Raw genomic sequence first — 15536 nt, 5'->3', positions numbered from 1 at the left:
CTACTGGCCTCGAGTAAATGGGGCTTAAATAGTACAATGGTGGTAAAACACCTTACCAAAAAATAATGTAAAAATATTGCTCTTATGAAAGATTATGTGGTAACTCTTTTTGGATTAGTACGCTCCTTACTAAAAAATTTTAAGATGATTGTATGCAACTAAGAAATCCATTTCAAGTCCTAGAATTGTCTTTCGAATATACTGTAAGAGATGTGGCTATAAAACAACGAGTCATTTTTTCTAATAGACAAATGATTTGAGAGTCAAGGCCAAATGCCATATTACCGAGTTGCCTGACATTATCCCCCCCCCCCCAATTTCCAGCCGGTTCCATGACCCAAGGTTGCTTAGTTTGGCTACAGTCTTAGTTTGAGTTGGACTGTCTAGTTCCGGCTAGTCAGAAAATTTTTTTGTTTTATAATCAAGCTGCGTCTCGACATCAAATTTTTGGGAAGTGCAGTAACAGTTTCAAACACAACAGTTTTGTAGCAAATTTCCTAACCTTTTAGCATTTTAGGATCTTTCTTTAAGTTTTTCGAAGTGTCAGAATAAATTTCCATTTTGTGAGTCACAGGTGTAGTACGTTACTGAGAGGTAACTGTACAACAAACGCGTTGGCACTAAGTGGTTTGTCAAATCTAGCTGTGAGCTCATGGAGGCTAAGGTGTTGGCACTGACAAGTTTAGCATTGCCGGATTCAAACCCCGTACATGTGCAATCCATATTAAGCTTACCAATGTGTTGCTAAACTGGTTTAGAGGGACCACCTTAAATAAACGGTGTCCAGCTTGGGTGGAAGTTGATGCCATTTAGTGAGATTAGTAGGGATTGCACACAATGTCTGTTTTACTTCTTTTCACTTTTGTTTATAGAAGGAGGTCACAGATCTCTCTTTTCTGGCTTTTATTTTGGTCATAAACTACAAAATTAATTAATATACAAATACAAATAATAGTTGTATCCGTATACCAATAGCTTAGTTGGGCATGCTTCATAAAGTAAGACTTAATCAGGCATAACACATATTATAAAATAACACCTTCCTATATTTTATAAATAAGTATAATAATTAAAAGAGTCTTGTGTTTCCTCTTCTTTAACTGTGTCCCACTTCTTTTTAGCAGTTAAAATAATTAACAAGTTATTTCTATACAGGCCAATATAACATTAAGCATTACAATTTAACCAAGCCTTCTGGTACTGTATAAGTAAGAATGTAAAAGGTTGTGTTTAGTTTTTTCTTCCTCAAACTGTCTATCACAGCTATTTTTAGATTTTTTTCAAATTGAAATGCTACTGTTGTTGCTGTATCACATGTGATATTGTGTCTTATATTCACTGCTTTTCAACTACGTTGTCTTCAACATAAGATGTAACCTTTTGTACAATTTCTTCATCATAACTGCAAACTGAACTAAAAACAGCAACCAGAAGGTCCCAAGACACATCTCACAACACAAATCAAATACTTGTACTTTACTTACATACTTTGATGACTCATCTAGTGCCGTTTCAGAATACTTATGAGTGTTGGATTATTGAGTGCCAACTGTATGCTATTGGTGTGACTAGGGCTTGTTTAAGAGGTTCTTCAGCTCTTGTTTAGTTCAGTGTTGTTGTATTTAAACTGCAATCACAATCTTACACTGAATACCTGCAGAAATAATGTGTTGTTAGACAAAAAAATACTGATCACTAGACACACCCCTGAGTCTGTCTCTTATCTTAAAACTGAGGTAGGATATGTCGCCGTATTCATTTTAATGTTCAGTGACCCAATTCTAGATCTGGGTATTTCTACATTTTTTTTATCTATATTTTGTATGAAATCGTCTGGGACTATTTAGGATGGCAGGTCCAAAGTAACTTAAATTGGTATGTAAGGCAAGGATTCTGTTAGAAAGGAAAACCGTAACAAGCTAACTTAGGCACATTTCTGAATGAGCCATCAAAATCAGAACGTAATCTTTCTTGGATGACAGATGTTGTGGAAAGCTTAATGTTTGGTTATTTATTTTTTTTTAATTTTCGTTCCCTCTAGGAAAATTTAAGCCCCAGTAATGAAGACGCATGTTGTGGCGTTTGCGGTCAGGAAGTAGGAGAAGAGGATTATGGTGTAGGATGTGAAGGTGTTTGTAAAAAGTGGTTCCATACAACATGTGTACAAATGACCATGTTTAAGTACAATGAGCTGTTGAACAATCCTAATAAATCATGGCTGTGTCAGGGGTGTAAGACAAAAGCCCCACTGCCAAAAAAAATAGTTGAGTATACAATTATCATAAATTATTTTACATAAGTAGATAACAAAAATATATATTTCATAATATTCTATTGGAAAGTTGCTTTTTAACAATAATTTTTAACTTCACAGCTTTAAAATTATTTTGATGGCATAGCAGAGGCTTCTCATGAGTATTTCATGTTGTTCTCAGGGTAACAAAGCTTACACATATCATCTCACTCCATTCTACACTCACCTTGTGTACATATTCACTATTCAGCTTAAAATCTAGCTTACTGTAAAAGAAAGAAAGTTGTAAAATACACGCTTACGGCCACTGTCTCAGAGCATTGATAACACTTCATTTGTCCTTTGTAGGGTGTTTATTATCATTTCATTTACTAAATTTTAAGAAAAAACGCCTTTATAAAAAAATTCTACCAACAAATAACCTCTTTTAAAAACTGTTGGTATTTTTTTTAGTATCTTGGTATTTATTTAATTTTTTCAATCTTTAAATATGTCATTTAAAGTCCTGCAAACCCCTTCTTTTCCAAACTGTATTAGACCATCGTAATTTCAAAGCCTGCTTAGGAAAGTATATGGGGTACTTTTGAGAGATTTTGCTGTACACATTGTTGCTAATAAATGCATGGGATAGCATAAATGCATGGCCCTTCATCTTGCATGGGAACACCCCCTTAACATTCCTTCTCATTGGTTCCACCTCGAAAGTGTCAGTAGATGTAGATAATGGTCAGCTGTAACTTGGAGGGAAGGATTTTCCTTGTAAGTAGTGTCCTAGTATGGAAAATGTATGTTTATCTGATAATATCATTATGGTGAACACATTGAAGATACAGCATAGATATTAAACCATAAACAAGGTATAGCAATGTAGGTATAGCCAATATAATTGTGGTTTCATCAGCCTAAGGTGCAGCCACTAGTCACAGTGTTTAAGAACTATTATCATCCGCTGACAGAGCTATATACAAAAGTCAAACCTTACTATTAAGTTTTAACAACTCAAAGTAATTTCTATAGTTTAAAAAGCCACATCTACAGTACCTTAGTTTGTTTTCTTATTCTCATATTTTCCTGGCTCTTGTTTCTCGACCTAGCTTGTTGATACAAGTTAAATTTGATTTTAAATATATTTTTAGAAATAGCCTACACATATTGATCCTAACAAGATTTAAAATTATTACATTCAATAAATGGTTCAACAAATACCCTGATAATATGTCAGGTATAAATCGCCGGAACTTTTTTCCAACAAAAAGATAATACAAATGTCGCTGTATTTTAGACCCATGTCAGGCTCAGCGTGGAGGATAGATTACGTGATCTGACTGAGACTTACCCAGTGAATTTTGGAGAGTCGGCGGTCATCTGTTTAGCTCCGGACATTTCGACCCCAACCACCAGTGTCAACAGGTGAGGGAAACTATCTCAGTAACTTTAATATGTTGTGATTTGTAAGCTATCAGATTGACTTGTAAAAAAAGTTGGTGTGATAGACAGAAATCAGTAATTTACATTAGCACAATTTGTCAGTTGGTTTAACTCAACTACATAAATTCTGATAACACTACTAAAACAACTTTGGGCTATTGTTAATGGGGTAGCCTAATATGCTTAAAACTTAAACATTTTTCCTGTGTTCTCTAAACAGTAACCCGAAGATGGAATGTATAGTTCAATCAATAGTCAACGATTGTGTTTTTATATCACTTTCCTTGGTGGGGTCTGAACTATCAAGCACGGTGGCAGAGGATAGTCAAACCAGTGTTTAAAAGACTCCTTTCTGTAATTCTCCTTTCTAAACTAACATTCGGGTTGCTATATAGTTAAACCACTGTTTGGTTAAATGCTACTTTCCTTTGTGGGGTGTAACCTGACACTAGTGAAAAATGTGGACAGATTCACTTCACAGCTGTTTGTCAAGAATACCCCGGCTATTAATGTCGACCTTAACTGTGACTTGCAGAATTTGTCTGTTGTGGTAATTACAGTTCCGGGAAAAGTCTATGAAGTAAGCAAAAGTCAGGAACAAGATTGTACCAACTGTTACAACTAATACTTAAGATCCCCATTTTAAATCACTGAACATTTGTAATACATCTATTATAGTATAATTTTAACTGACATGTCCAAGTAATGTTAATCACAGATCAGTCAAATGGCAAATGATACCCCAAATATCAACGCAAGACTTTAGATTGATTGAGTTTAGTTTAGATGGATCAGTAGAAATTAGATCTAAATCGATTAGTACCTTAAATAGACACAGATTAAGTATTTAAGTAAGAATAACCTGAGGAAAATGGAAATAAACATTGGAGAGGAAAGATTTTTAAATGTCAATGCTTGTTTTCTGTTTTGATCACTAGGGAGGCCCAAGTAGTGCCACAAGCCCCCACAGCGGGGACAATAGAACCTGTGTTGACACCAGTCACGTATCTAGCCCCCGCCACAGCCACCCCTACACAGCAAACAGCCCCTGCTGAAGAAATATATCCTCAGGCGTTGATCCAGGTATGTCAAGGTTACAGTAGTTAACACAAATGGTATAAAAAAGCTGAGATTATCAACTTTTTCCCTTTTTTGCAGTATTACTCACTGCAATATTCTGAATTGTTTTACACTTATCATCTCATTTTCTTCAATTCAAATTCAAAATTACTATATTCACAAGATAAAAAATATATACCGTACAAGAGGTATCAGACAGAGGTATTAAGAATAAATCCGGTTATCATTTAAAAATTGTAACCAAATTGGTTGTGAATAGTGACGGACAAAACCCTAAATTTTGAATCTCAAAACCGAAACCAAAACTTTTAAATCTAATCTCGAATCTCAAAACCTAAACGTAAAACCTTTTTACTTAGCTGGTTACCAAGGCCAAGGTTACAAAAATACAGGTAACTAGTGGCTTGTAGGGACAATAGCCCCTATACAGGGTGATTGATATATAGTGTGATTGTTGACGGAAAGCGGCTGGCTGAAGGGTCTACCCTACTCACACACACGCAGGCCTCACACACACAGACGCAAGGGATTAGGACGGACGTGGTACGGACCATTGACCTGCCGCGCGAGTCATCGCTGGCTCACGGAAATTAAACTATAATTTTTTTAATTTTACGTTTGTTATAAAATCTGGTAACATTTTTGACTTCAGCTCAAAATGCTTAGTAAAATGATACCAAACAATATATATTTTGCTTACAAAGTGTAAAAGCTACGAATATTTTAACACGCATTTATTAGCTAGCTACTTGTCATAATCATTTCGTGTTTGGACTCATTTTTCATTGAATTAAACAACAAATTTACTAACACTAACCATTTTACTGTATATCTTACATCAAATGAATTGCAATTTTGAGGTATCATACAACAGATGGTATATTTCTACTTAGTGAATAGGGGATCGGGGCTTTCAGGCAATTAGGACGGTGGTGAGTGTGCGTGCGTGAGTCGGGTCCCTCGCAGGTAGGGCTGAGCTCCAGCCGCACTCCGGTAAAAATCAGACTATAAGTGTGCCAGCCGTTTTATTCGAAAACCATAAGAGATATCAAAAAAAGTTAAATGGTAAGTGCCTTGGACTTTTTATTAAAAAAATTGTAGTAAAGTCGAAAAAATTATTTTAGCCGCCATTTTTCCAATATGGCCGCCAACTTTGATTTTTCTTATGGAACACCCTGTATTTTATGATGTATTCTGGTAGAAAATGTAATTTTAAGACGATTTTATTCTTGTGATTTTTTCATAAACCTAACCGTTTCAAAGATAATAATGGTTTAAGTTGTGAAATTTTGAATGGTTTTCGAATAAAACAGCTGGTATGCTTGCTTAGGCCTGTATCGAAACTCTTTCTCATGCAAAGATTTTAAAACTTTAACCATTATTATCTTTGAAACGGTTAGGTTTATGAAAAAAATCACAAGAATAAAATCGTCTTAAAATCACATTTTCTACCAGAATACATCATAAAATACAGGATGTTCCATAAGAAAAATCAAAGTTGGCGGCCATATTGGAAAAATGGCGGCTAAAATAATTTTTTTGACTTGACTACAATTTTTTAAATAAAAAATCCAAGGCACTTACCATTTAACTTTTTTTGATATCTCTTATAGTTTGCGAATAAAACGGCTGGCACACTTATATCAATCACCCTGTATACTATATATTCTAGTAATTATTTTGTACAAATTATTAGTTTCATGGGTTACCCTACCTTGAATTATCGTTGAACATTTTTGTATATTATAATATGTATACATACCTGCAATGCATTTTGATGTCTGCTCTGATTAAAATAAAAATTGCAAAGGACTGTTCATGCGGTGTGTTTACAATACAAACTAAATCATATTACAACTAAGGTACATGTTTAATAATAATCTTCATGACTATTAATGAAATTTATATAAATTTCTTTGAATATAATCAAATTCACTTAGATAAAACACATAGGGATAATGTCATCCTCCAAATTCTAAAATGCTAATTATATAACAAAATCTCTCTGGAAACATTTGTTGTACCTATAGTATCCATTTTGGTCGATTCCTTGTTCTTTATTTGGTTCTACAGTAGTACTTTAACAGTAGTAAGTAGTATAACATCATCTGGCCGCTTTACCGGGCTAAAAACAACAAAAATGACCATGGGTAAACAATGGTTTTTTTTTTATAAATGCCAACTTTTTTGAAGGTTTGGCCTTGCACTTTATTTATATGGAAATTGAATCCTTGTAAACTTAAACAGCATATTATGATCTGTAGATATTAGTTTAATTTTTGGCATGAAAAATATGTTCCCTTTGCCTACTTCAGAAATTACTTCAAACTTTACACTTTTTTCAGACATACCTAACACAACCAATCGTACTCCATTGACTAATCCAGACCCTAAAATTGGGAAAAGGTCTATACATATTATAGTACGGTACAGGAATGGGCACACGGGAGGGACTAAGGCTAAAGGTGTAGTGACGTCACATCTCTAGTGGCTAATGTCTACTCTTGAGGCAACACGATTAGGCTAACAAAACGATGTGTTTTCAACGGCGTTCGTAGCGAAGTTAATAGCGATTCGATTTGATGTGCAGGAGGTCCCGGGTTCGAAACCCGCTGGTAGCACTAACTTTTTGTCAACAAATTTTTCATATCAGCAAGTTTGGTTGGTTAGGTTAGGTTAGGTTATGACAGTTTAATTTTATAATACTAAATTTTAAAATTAATTTTATAATTAATTAAAAATTATAAGTAATCATTAATTAGATTTTTATCTTATACATTTTTATATTATCAGCAAGTCTGGTTGGTTAGGTTATGTTATGACAGTTTTATTTTAAAAATTAAAAATGTATTTTATAGTTTTAAAACAATATTTTATAATTAAAAAGTTAATTTTATAACTAAAAATAAAAAAAAAATTTTTTTAACTTAGCGGTTCTAGCGGTGAACGCTGACACTACAAGATATGTTAGCCTTAGTCCCTCCCGTGTGCCCCACCGTACGGTACAGTACATATTACCATATGATTTAAATAAAGTTAAACCACATGTTTTAAAGTTGGTAAACAAAGCAGACATGACCTAGATTCCCATGCTATTTAAATGTGAATTATTTTATTACGTAACAACCTTTTGGTGCATGATTAAGAAAAATGAATAATTTTCCCCAAAATTTCATGCCCAGACCTTTAAAATGAGACCTCTCCCAGCTTTCTACGACCTTCCGTTCGCTCACAATTTCATTGTAAAATTTTGGGCTTACGGAATTAGATATATAGATAATGAAATGTTAAGTATGCAATCAAAACTGAAAGAGATCGACTCCTGATCCTAACATAACATAAATACGTGACTGATAATCTTAAAACACAATACAACATAATTTTTATAAAGAACCAATATTGCTACGAGTTTGTGAGGAAACAATGTTAAAAACAGTAATAATGACACAAAAAGATGTCAGCAGTTTAAAAAATAAATGCAAAAATCTTCAATTTCAAAACTTTAGAATTTCGAATCTCGAAACTGAAACTTTTCCAAAGTTTTGTAGTTGTGGTTTGCTCTTCAGTGTTAGCTGTATTGCCTCGCTCGGCATTGCAATAGTTGTCCATTACCTATGTAATTAGAATATAGGTAAATATACAAAACCAATGCCATAATGCTCAAAATAAGGCATAAAATTGTGTTCAATTCTTTTCTTAAGACTCCCTTGAAACAACACTATTCTATTTCTATTTACATATTACAGAGCTAACCAAGCATTCATCCGTAACCATAATTTAAGTTAAGTTCTTATATCAAACTATATTTTCCGTTATTCTCAGGTGCCTCAGAATCCAGTTAGTGAGCAGCCGATAGTTTACCAAAACCCCACAGTAGTGGCCCCAGTAGTCGCCCCAGTCGATACACCAGTTGTTGCTCCCGTTGTCGCTCCAGTACCTGCTCCCCAGTCACTTCCGAGACGGAGAACCGTCGTGCCCAAACCTATGTCTGTTCAAGCTTCAGCTACACCCCAGCGTGCAGCCCCCACACCGGTGAAGAGACCGAACGAAGAGAATTTCAATAATATTAATGGGAAGAAGTAAGCTCCTTCAATTTAGTCTACCGTAGTACTGTATTATTGAGCGAAGCGAGCGGAGCTCACTTTCCCTCACTTTGTAACTTCTTTGTAAGAGCATCAGAATGTAATGGCTTGACCAATTGATATGAAATTTTGCCAACAGCTAAAGAATACTGAGCACAATGTTTTGGTAAAAAAATATTTGCAAATTTCCTTTTGGATTTTATTTTACGGGTCACGCAATTTCGCTTGTTATTTTAATGTAAGTTGAAAGAAAAAATATATTGGGTTTATGACATATGGGTTTATCTCGTTTTATTTAAATAAGATAAACATATGTTAATTGTTTGTAACGGTTTTGTTTACATTTCAATGTTTACTTTCATCCTAGGTTAAAGTTAGTTTATCAATGGAAGTAACAGTTTTGCTATATTTGTTTTGAGCAAGGGTCAAAGACCATGTCGTAATATTGGTCGTCGCACCAATAATGCAAAAATATTGTAAGAGAGTGGCGTCGTGAACAAGAAGAACCAGATGAAGCAGTGGCGGAAGAAGCTGATAATGATAGTTAGTTAGCTAATCAATTCCAACATGAATTAGATGCACTACAATTTTATACTTGCACTAACTGTCATCGCCAACAACTAACAGCTTCAAACCAATCATTGATTTGTTCGCGTTGTCGTTCAAATGCAACTAAATTCACGGCGTTAAATAATATGGATGTGTCAAGTGTCCCGAACGAATTAACTGACCTGACGATTGTAGAACAAATGTTGATTGCACGAGTACATCCTGCTATGCCCATTTACAAAGTACAAGCAAATAGTCAGGATTGCCAGTTTCACTACAAAGGTACAGTATGGACTATCAGATAAATTTGTCATCCTTTAGAACTTAAATAATATCGGGCAAACAAACGGTGAATCTGTTGAATATTGTAGGGTGTTAGCTGCTTTAGCCATTGACAATCTTTAAATAATGCTTCGCTCATTTATGCGTCTAAAGTGTAACGGCAGACCACCCTAGTTAAGACAGTCTTTGAAAATCATGTGTGGTTAAAGAAATGCCATGTGATAAGATCGGTTATGTTTGGAGATATACTTAAGTCTTAACCAATTCAAGATGGCCAATCACCCCACTATGTTGGGTTTGAGAATTTCGTCATTGACATCAATTTTCATATTTAAAAAATCTGATTTTGATGAAATTTGGTATCAACATGTAAACCTACATTTATTCAAATGAATTTGCAAACCAGCATGATCGGGCCATGGGAACGGGTGTTTATTGGGGGGTTTTATGGGGTAAAAATTGGTTTTTCCACATTTTTGACCCAAAAAACATGCAATTTTGCAATTTCTTTCCAAACCATTTTGTAGAGCTTGAAAAAGAAATAATTTAGTATATTGAAGCGCTGTTGATGTCAACGGTTACAGAGAAAATTTATAAAATTGTAAATTTAAAATTCCCATGTTATTTTCATGGAAAAAAGAAACCGTTCTAGTTTGCTTGTTTATGAACATATCTATACTTATTTAATACGCAAGCAGGTTTTTTACGACAATTACTCCTCCGAAACTACTGAACCGATTGACATGTTTTTGGTGTCATTGGAAAGAGCGTAACATGAAGTTGTGCAGGAAACTTTTTAGGGAAATAATTAGAGAGTGAGGCCCTATAAAGTTTTGTATTTCTCCATAAGATTAACATGGGAAACAAACATTGTTATGAAACTCAAGCTGTTGTCAGAAATTAAAAGTGAGAATAAGAATTTTCCCATGTAGGAAGGTGTTTCTTCAACAAGTTTGAGATTGTGTCTAGGATACTGAAAATTATTTTTGAATCTTTTATTATAAGAATGCTCAAAGTTTCCGCTGCAAAATTGAGAATAGTTGGATTGTACAGTTAGCAAGGTTTTATAAATAATCAAATTTGGAACCGTCATTATATTTAAGTGTTTATAAATTGGTTTACATGAAGCTTTCCATAGTGAAAAGTTATGATTCGCAAAAACCTTTTTTGGACTTTGAAAATTCTATTTATATCTGTTGAGTAGCCCCAAAATTCAATACCATATTGAAGTATGGAGTAAAAATAAGCGTAACACATCATCACTGAAGTTTTTAAGTCTATTGTATCCCTTAAACATAAAATTTGGAAACAAGCAGAGTTGAGTTTGCCCAAAACATATTCAACACACCTATCCCACGCAAAATGCTTGTCAATGTACTGGCCTAAAAATTTAACATTTTTATTAATTGAAAGCTGTGTGAAAGCATTTACATTTTGTCTATACTGTGGTGTATCTAACCAATTGAGTTTTATCCTGATTCATTTTCAATCCATTTTTATCAAACAAGTTCCCTACAAGTTTTAAAGATATCCCTAGTATTTTTCAATTTGTATATCTCTGTCTAAAGTAGGGAGATATATTGGTTAAAACACTGTATAATTACTGGCTCTTTGTTTCAGATTGTGCGTTTATTGTAATAAGTATTTTACTGACGACATCATCGACCATCATACGAGCTTGCACCTTCGGCAGACATTCCACACGTGTTTAGACTGCAACAAGAACTTCAGATCTGAGCAGGCCCTGGAGAGACATCGTTGTGAGAATAATAGTGAAACTATAAATCTGGATGACGACGATGAATTGATCATTGTTTGAATTCAGTTTTAAACATTTGGCCATTAAAGAGATTCACTACTTAAGATATGTTAATATGAATTAATGGAGTTGGCATGATTTTTTTATGGTTCACATCAAAAGGATAGAATATTTTGTTTGTTTATGGGAATAAATACTAAAAAAAAATACTTGGCCGTCTTAAAAATTGATATAACGTGAGCCTTATGTGTCATTTTGTAGGCCAAATATTTAGATAAGAATATACATTTATCTACTAACTTTTAGTAGAAATAAAGGCATCCCCCCCTCTATTTGATAAGAAGTTATGAGCAATAATCATACTTTACTATTAGATGAGATTCAAACTTGTTTTAAAAGTATATAGCCTAATTTAATTTCCAAAAGTAATATGGATGTAATTGGGAAAATAACTAGGCTACTTAAGAATATGCAATACAAATTTCAACCCAACATCTCAAGTAATTTCTGAGATGTATCAATCTTTGTGTTGAAATATTCATGTAAAAGTTATGCCAGCAAGCTGTGTCACAGACAAAAATCACTAATGTGTCCAACACCGTATTATTTTCTTTTCTTTTTACATATTTATAGTTACATACAGTTTTAAAATTAGTATTGTATATATTTTTCATGAAGAAGTTATTCCAAGAAACAAAAATGTATAGTAAAATAAAAAAAGCTCAGTAGTGAATCTCTTTACATTTTCCCTAAATTTGTATTGTATGTAGGCTACGACCACACGAGACGACTTGGCGACAAAGAATAAAAACAGGTCACGGGTACAAATGCACTCCCTAATGTTAACATACGGCTCCAGCGACAAGTTGCTTTTTCACATGCTGACTTCTTGCACTGTTTTAATGTAGGCCTATATATCCTGCCAGTTTTGGTTTGACCAGGGGTAATGTGTTGTAAAAAAATTTGCTTTTTTAATAATTCAGACATTTTCATTGATGAAATAAACAAGCTCTATGATTCTTAACGAAATCCTTACCTTACCGCTGTGGTCATTTAAACCAAAGTAGGTTTTTGGATCTCCACAACAATGCGCCTACATTCTTCTCGGTCTTTGGCTTGCTCGCAAGTTACTCCTGAGGTCTTTTTCCACTTGGTCTTTATTAGTTTTGTCCAAGTGGTTTCAAATACTTCTGTACCTTCTTATTCTTCTGCTTTTGATTTTGATGATAGCTTCAAGTATGGATGTTGGTGGAGGTTCCTTAGTTCTTGATTTCATCTAATTCTCCATTCGCCATTTTCATTTACTGGACCATATATTTTTCTTAACACTTTATTTAACAAAAACTTAACACCTATAACTTATTTTCTATGTTTTTGCTTGGAGCCAAGTTTTCTGTTCTTGGTGTTAATGTTTATTGAAAATATAACTCCTTGTTGTAAACCTAAAGGATTAAATGTCCAATACAATGTGAATGGGAAATATCAAGTATTTTTCATGATGTTATCTTCAATGTGTCTTTAAGCTCGTCAAAGCTATGTTTGTCTGAAAATCCTGAAAAAAATTTGTGATTTGAAAATAAATCATCCCTAAATGTTGTCAGGGAGTGAAAATTACATTGGGAATGCACTCCAAATCAGCGATTCCTCTTTCTTTTTGATGTAATAAATAGTTACTCCTTACTCATTAAAAAAACAATCACACAGCTAGAAGTAGCTAAAGTGTGGCTTTTCCTGTGGCCAGGCTGTAAAATAAATAAAGTCGTTGTGGCCAAGTCGCCAAGTGTGTAGTCGTAGCGTAAGGGGTTGACCAACTGTATTAGACATTTGTAGAAAGTTGTATAAATGTGTTGTTTTTATGAAAGTGTAATCAGTAGGCCTATTTTTCAAATCATACATAGAATAAAACCTTTAATTACTTTCTAATGTATTAAATTCAATAAATCCAAGAAAACTAAAACCCTTTGAGGTAAGTTGATCTCCACTGTTTGGTATTGTGTTTGGTCAATGAATAAAATGATAGGATTATTTGTACAGGAAATACTTGAGAATGTAATTTATTACAATAGACTATTTAGAGAGTAGAGAAAGTTTTTGAATAAATTAAAAAGTTAATACAGTAGGAACCTCTTTAATCCGAACTAATTGGAACAAGGGGATGTACGGATTACAGAACATATTGTTGTTTTTACATAACAATATGTAAAATTTAGCTAAAATGGATCGTAATTGTTACGGGAAAAGTGAAAAATGTTTGATAAAGTAAAATACAGTGTTTATTTAATACACTCGTAAACATAGTGAATAAACAGTACTGTACATCACAGTAGAAACAATTACGGTGCGTATATCAATAAATAAACCCATTAGACCTATACAACAAAGAACTACTGTACTGTGTATAGGGTACAGCAATGAGGCGTTCCGATTAGTGGACGTTCGGATGAAGGGAGTTCGGATTAAAGAGGTTCTACTCTAGAAGAAACAAATAGAGGCACTTTAAATGGTAGACAAGCTTTGAAATTCCTTTCTAAAAAAAATTCTGGCCTCTGTGATCTCGACCACTTGACGACAAGCAGTAGGTTTTAAATTTTGGCCAACAAAAACCATAGTACAGTTCGCATCTCACGACTAGTGTCTGAGGTACAATTATTGCAGCACAATTTACTTAAATATTGCAACAATGGGCGCTATGATGGTTGAAAAGTCAGCGAGAAGGCGAACATGTTTGAACTTGAAAGAGAGCAATTGCCACACGTCTAGCGGCCTTAGATAGAAACTTTCCTTACTCTTTGAATAGCCCTTGTACATAGAAATTAAATATATTTTGCTAATTTCTTTTATATGTTTAGGTATTAGTAATCCTGAATAAGATTTGCTCACTGGTGATGACGTTGATGAAGCTTTGATAGAGCAGGGTTACCTTGCTTAAGAAAAAAGACTTTTAGTACCTTTGTCATCTCATATTTTTTGCAAGATATTTTAAATGCGAAAGTGCTTTTATTCAGTATTTGTTTAACAACTAACGTCAAAAATTTACCGTGTTGTTTAGAGCATAAAATGTTCATCTTTTAAAATAATTAATGTGATTAAAATCTGCTACAGTTATACCAAATTGAAAATATGTATGTTTTCCTAAATGATTTTAAAGATCTGTGACAAATAATTTATTTCCATTCAGCCTGTAAAAAATTGTTTGTTGGGAACTGGAAACAATGCTGCAGCTTGTTGCTGAAGCTGGCAAAGTGTTCTTTAAGGTTTTTAAAAAATATTTATCTGTGATCCTAATGTTAGCAGTAAAAACATGTTGGAAAGCTGCTCTTCTTTTGCCAAATCAGTATTGTCTCTTGTAAACCGTACATTTTTTAAACGAGTCTAATTTTAGGATTCAATTTTAATTATATATATATTGTACATTATCATGACTGATGTTATTTAAAGTGATATAAATAATGTTAATGTTACCAATGTAAAACAGTACTTGTTTCATCATTTTTTTTAAAGAAACTATTGTAAAATAAACATTAAAAATAAAATTGTTTTTTGTCTTTTACCTTTATAATTTAAATATCAGAGTACCTATCCTTCGTACGGGGTTGGCATATAAGTATAAAATGCTTATTGCAGTTATACTAAAGCTTTGCATTTGCAATGAGGGAGGACACAGTTTTTATAACATGTAGTTCTTTAAATTTACGGTTTGCTATAGTATAACACATCTGCCATAGCCATAATGTTCTACAACTGCCTAAACAATAGAAAAAAACTATGAAACATTCACACAGTATCACAAATTATTCATTAAATTAAAACCATAAACATAACTGTAAACAATCCTACTTTTGACAGTTCTCAATGGGTATCACAGCTTTTTGTTGCTGCTTAGTTCAAATTAACTGCTGTCATAGGTTCAAGTAATAATATGGTCATATCGATTTTTGTTTTGATGGCTTTGTTTTTACACAGACATAGTTTCACTGAAAAAGTGCACCCTTGACAAAGTCACAAACAACTGAATGTGTAAAAAGAAACGGGGTCTTGCATGTACAATCCTTCCTTCGTTTGTGTCTATCCATGTGTCTTATTTAAAGTAGTGGCAAAGGTA

General features: G+C 33.6%; 1 protein-coding gene across 3 annotated transcripts in view; it reads left to right on the top strand.

The window, feature by feature from the left end:
- The window catches only part of LOC128989735 (uncharacterized), a 56106-nt gene extending 41190 nt beyond the window's left edge, over positions 1-14916 (top strand). For 2 of the 3 annotated variants that reach the window (XM_054411759.1, XM_054411756.1), the window contains exons 3-7: positions 2042-2263; positions 3537-3664; positions 4621-4765; positions 8585-8841; positions 11296-14916. In XM_054411759.1, the coding sequence (XP_054267734.1) occupies positions 2042-2263; positions 3537-3664; positions 4621-4765; positions 8585-8841; positions 11296-11494 (951 nt within the window). In that variant the 3' untranslated portion in view covers positions 11495-14916. The remainder of the gene's footprint in view (positions 1-2041; positions 2264-3536; positions 3665-4620; positions 4766-8584; positions 8842-11295) is intronic. The other variant, XM_054411758.1, reaches the window with a different exon arrangement.
- Positions 14917-15536: the final 620 nt, after the last annotated feature.

Source organism: Macrosteles quadrilineatus, unplaced genomic scaffold (genome assembly GCF_028750875.1).
Source record: "Macrosteles quadrilineatus isolate MER2022 unplaced genomic scaffold, UCM_ALF_1.0 Scaffold_3__2_contigs__length_128488019, whole genome shotgun sequence".
In the NCBI taxonomy this organism is placed as follows: Eukaryota; Metazoa; Arthropoda; class Insecta; order Hemiptera; family Cicadellidae; genus Macrosteles; species Macrosteles quadrilineatus.
The sequence above is the reverse complement of the archived record's forward strand: the minus strand, read 5'-3'. Positions and strand labels throughout refer to the sequence as shown.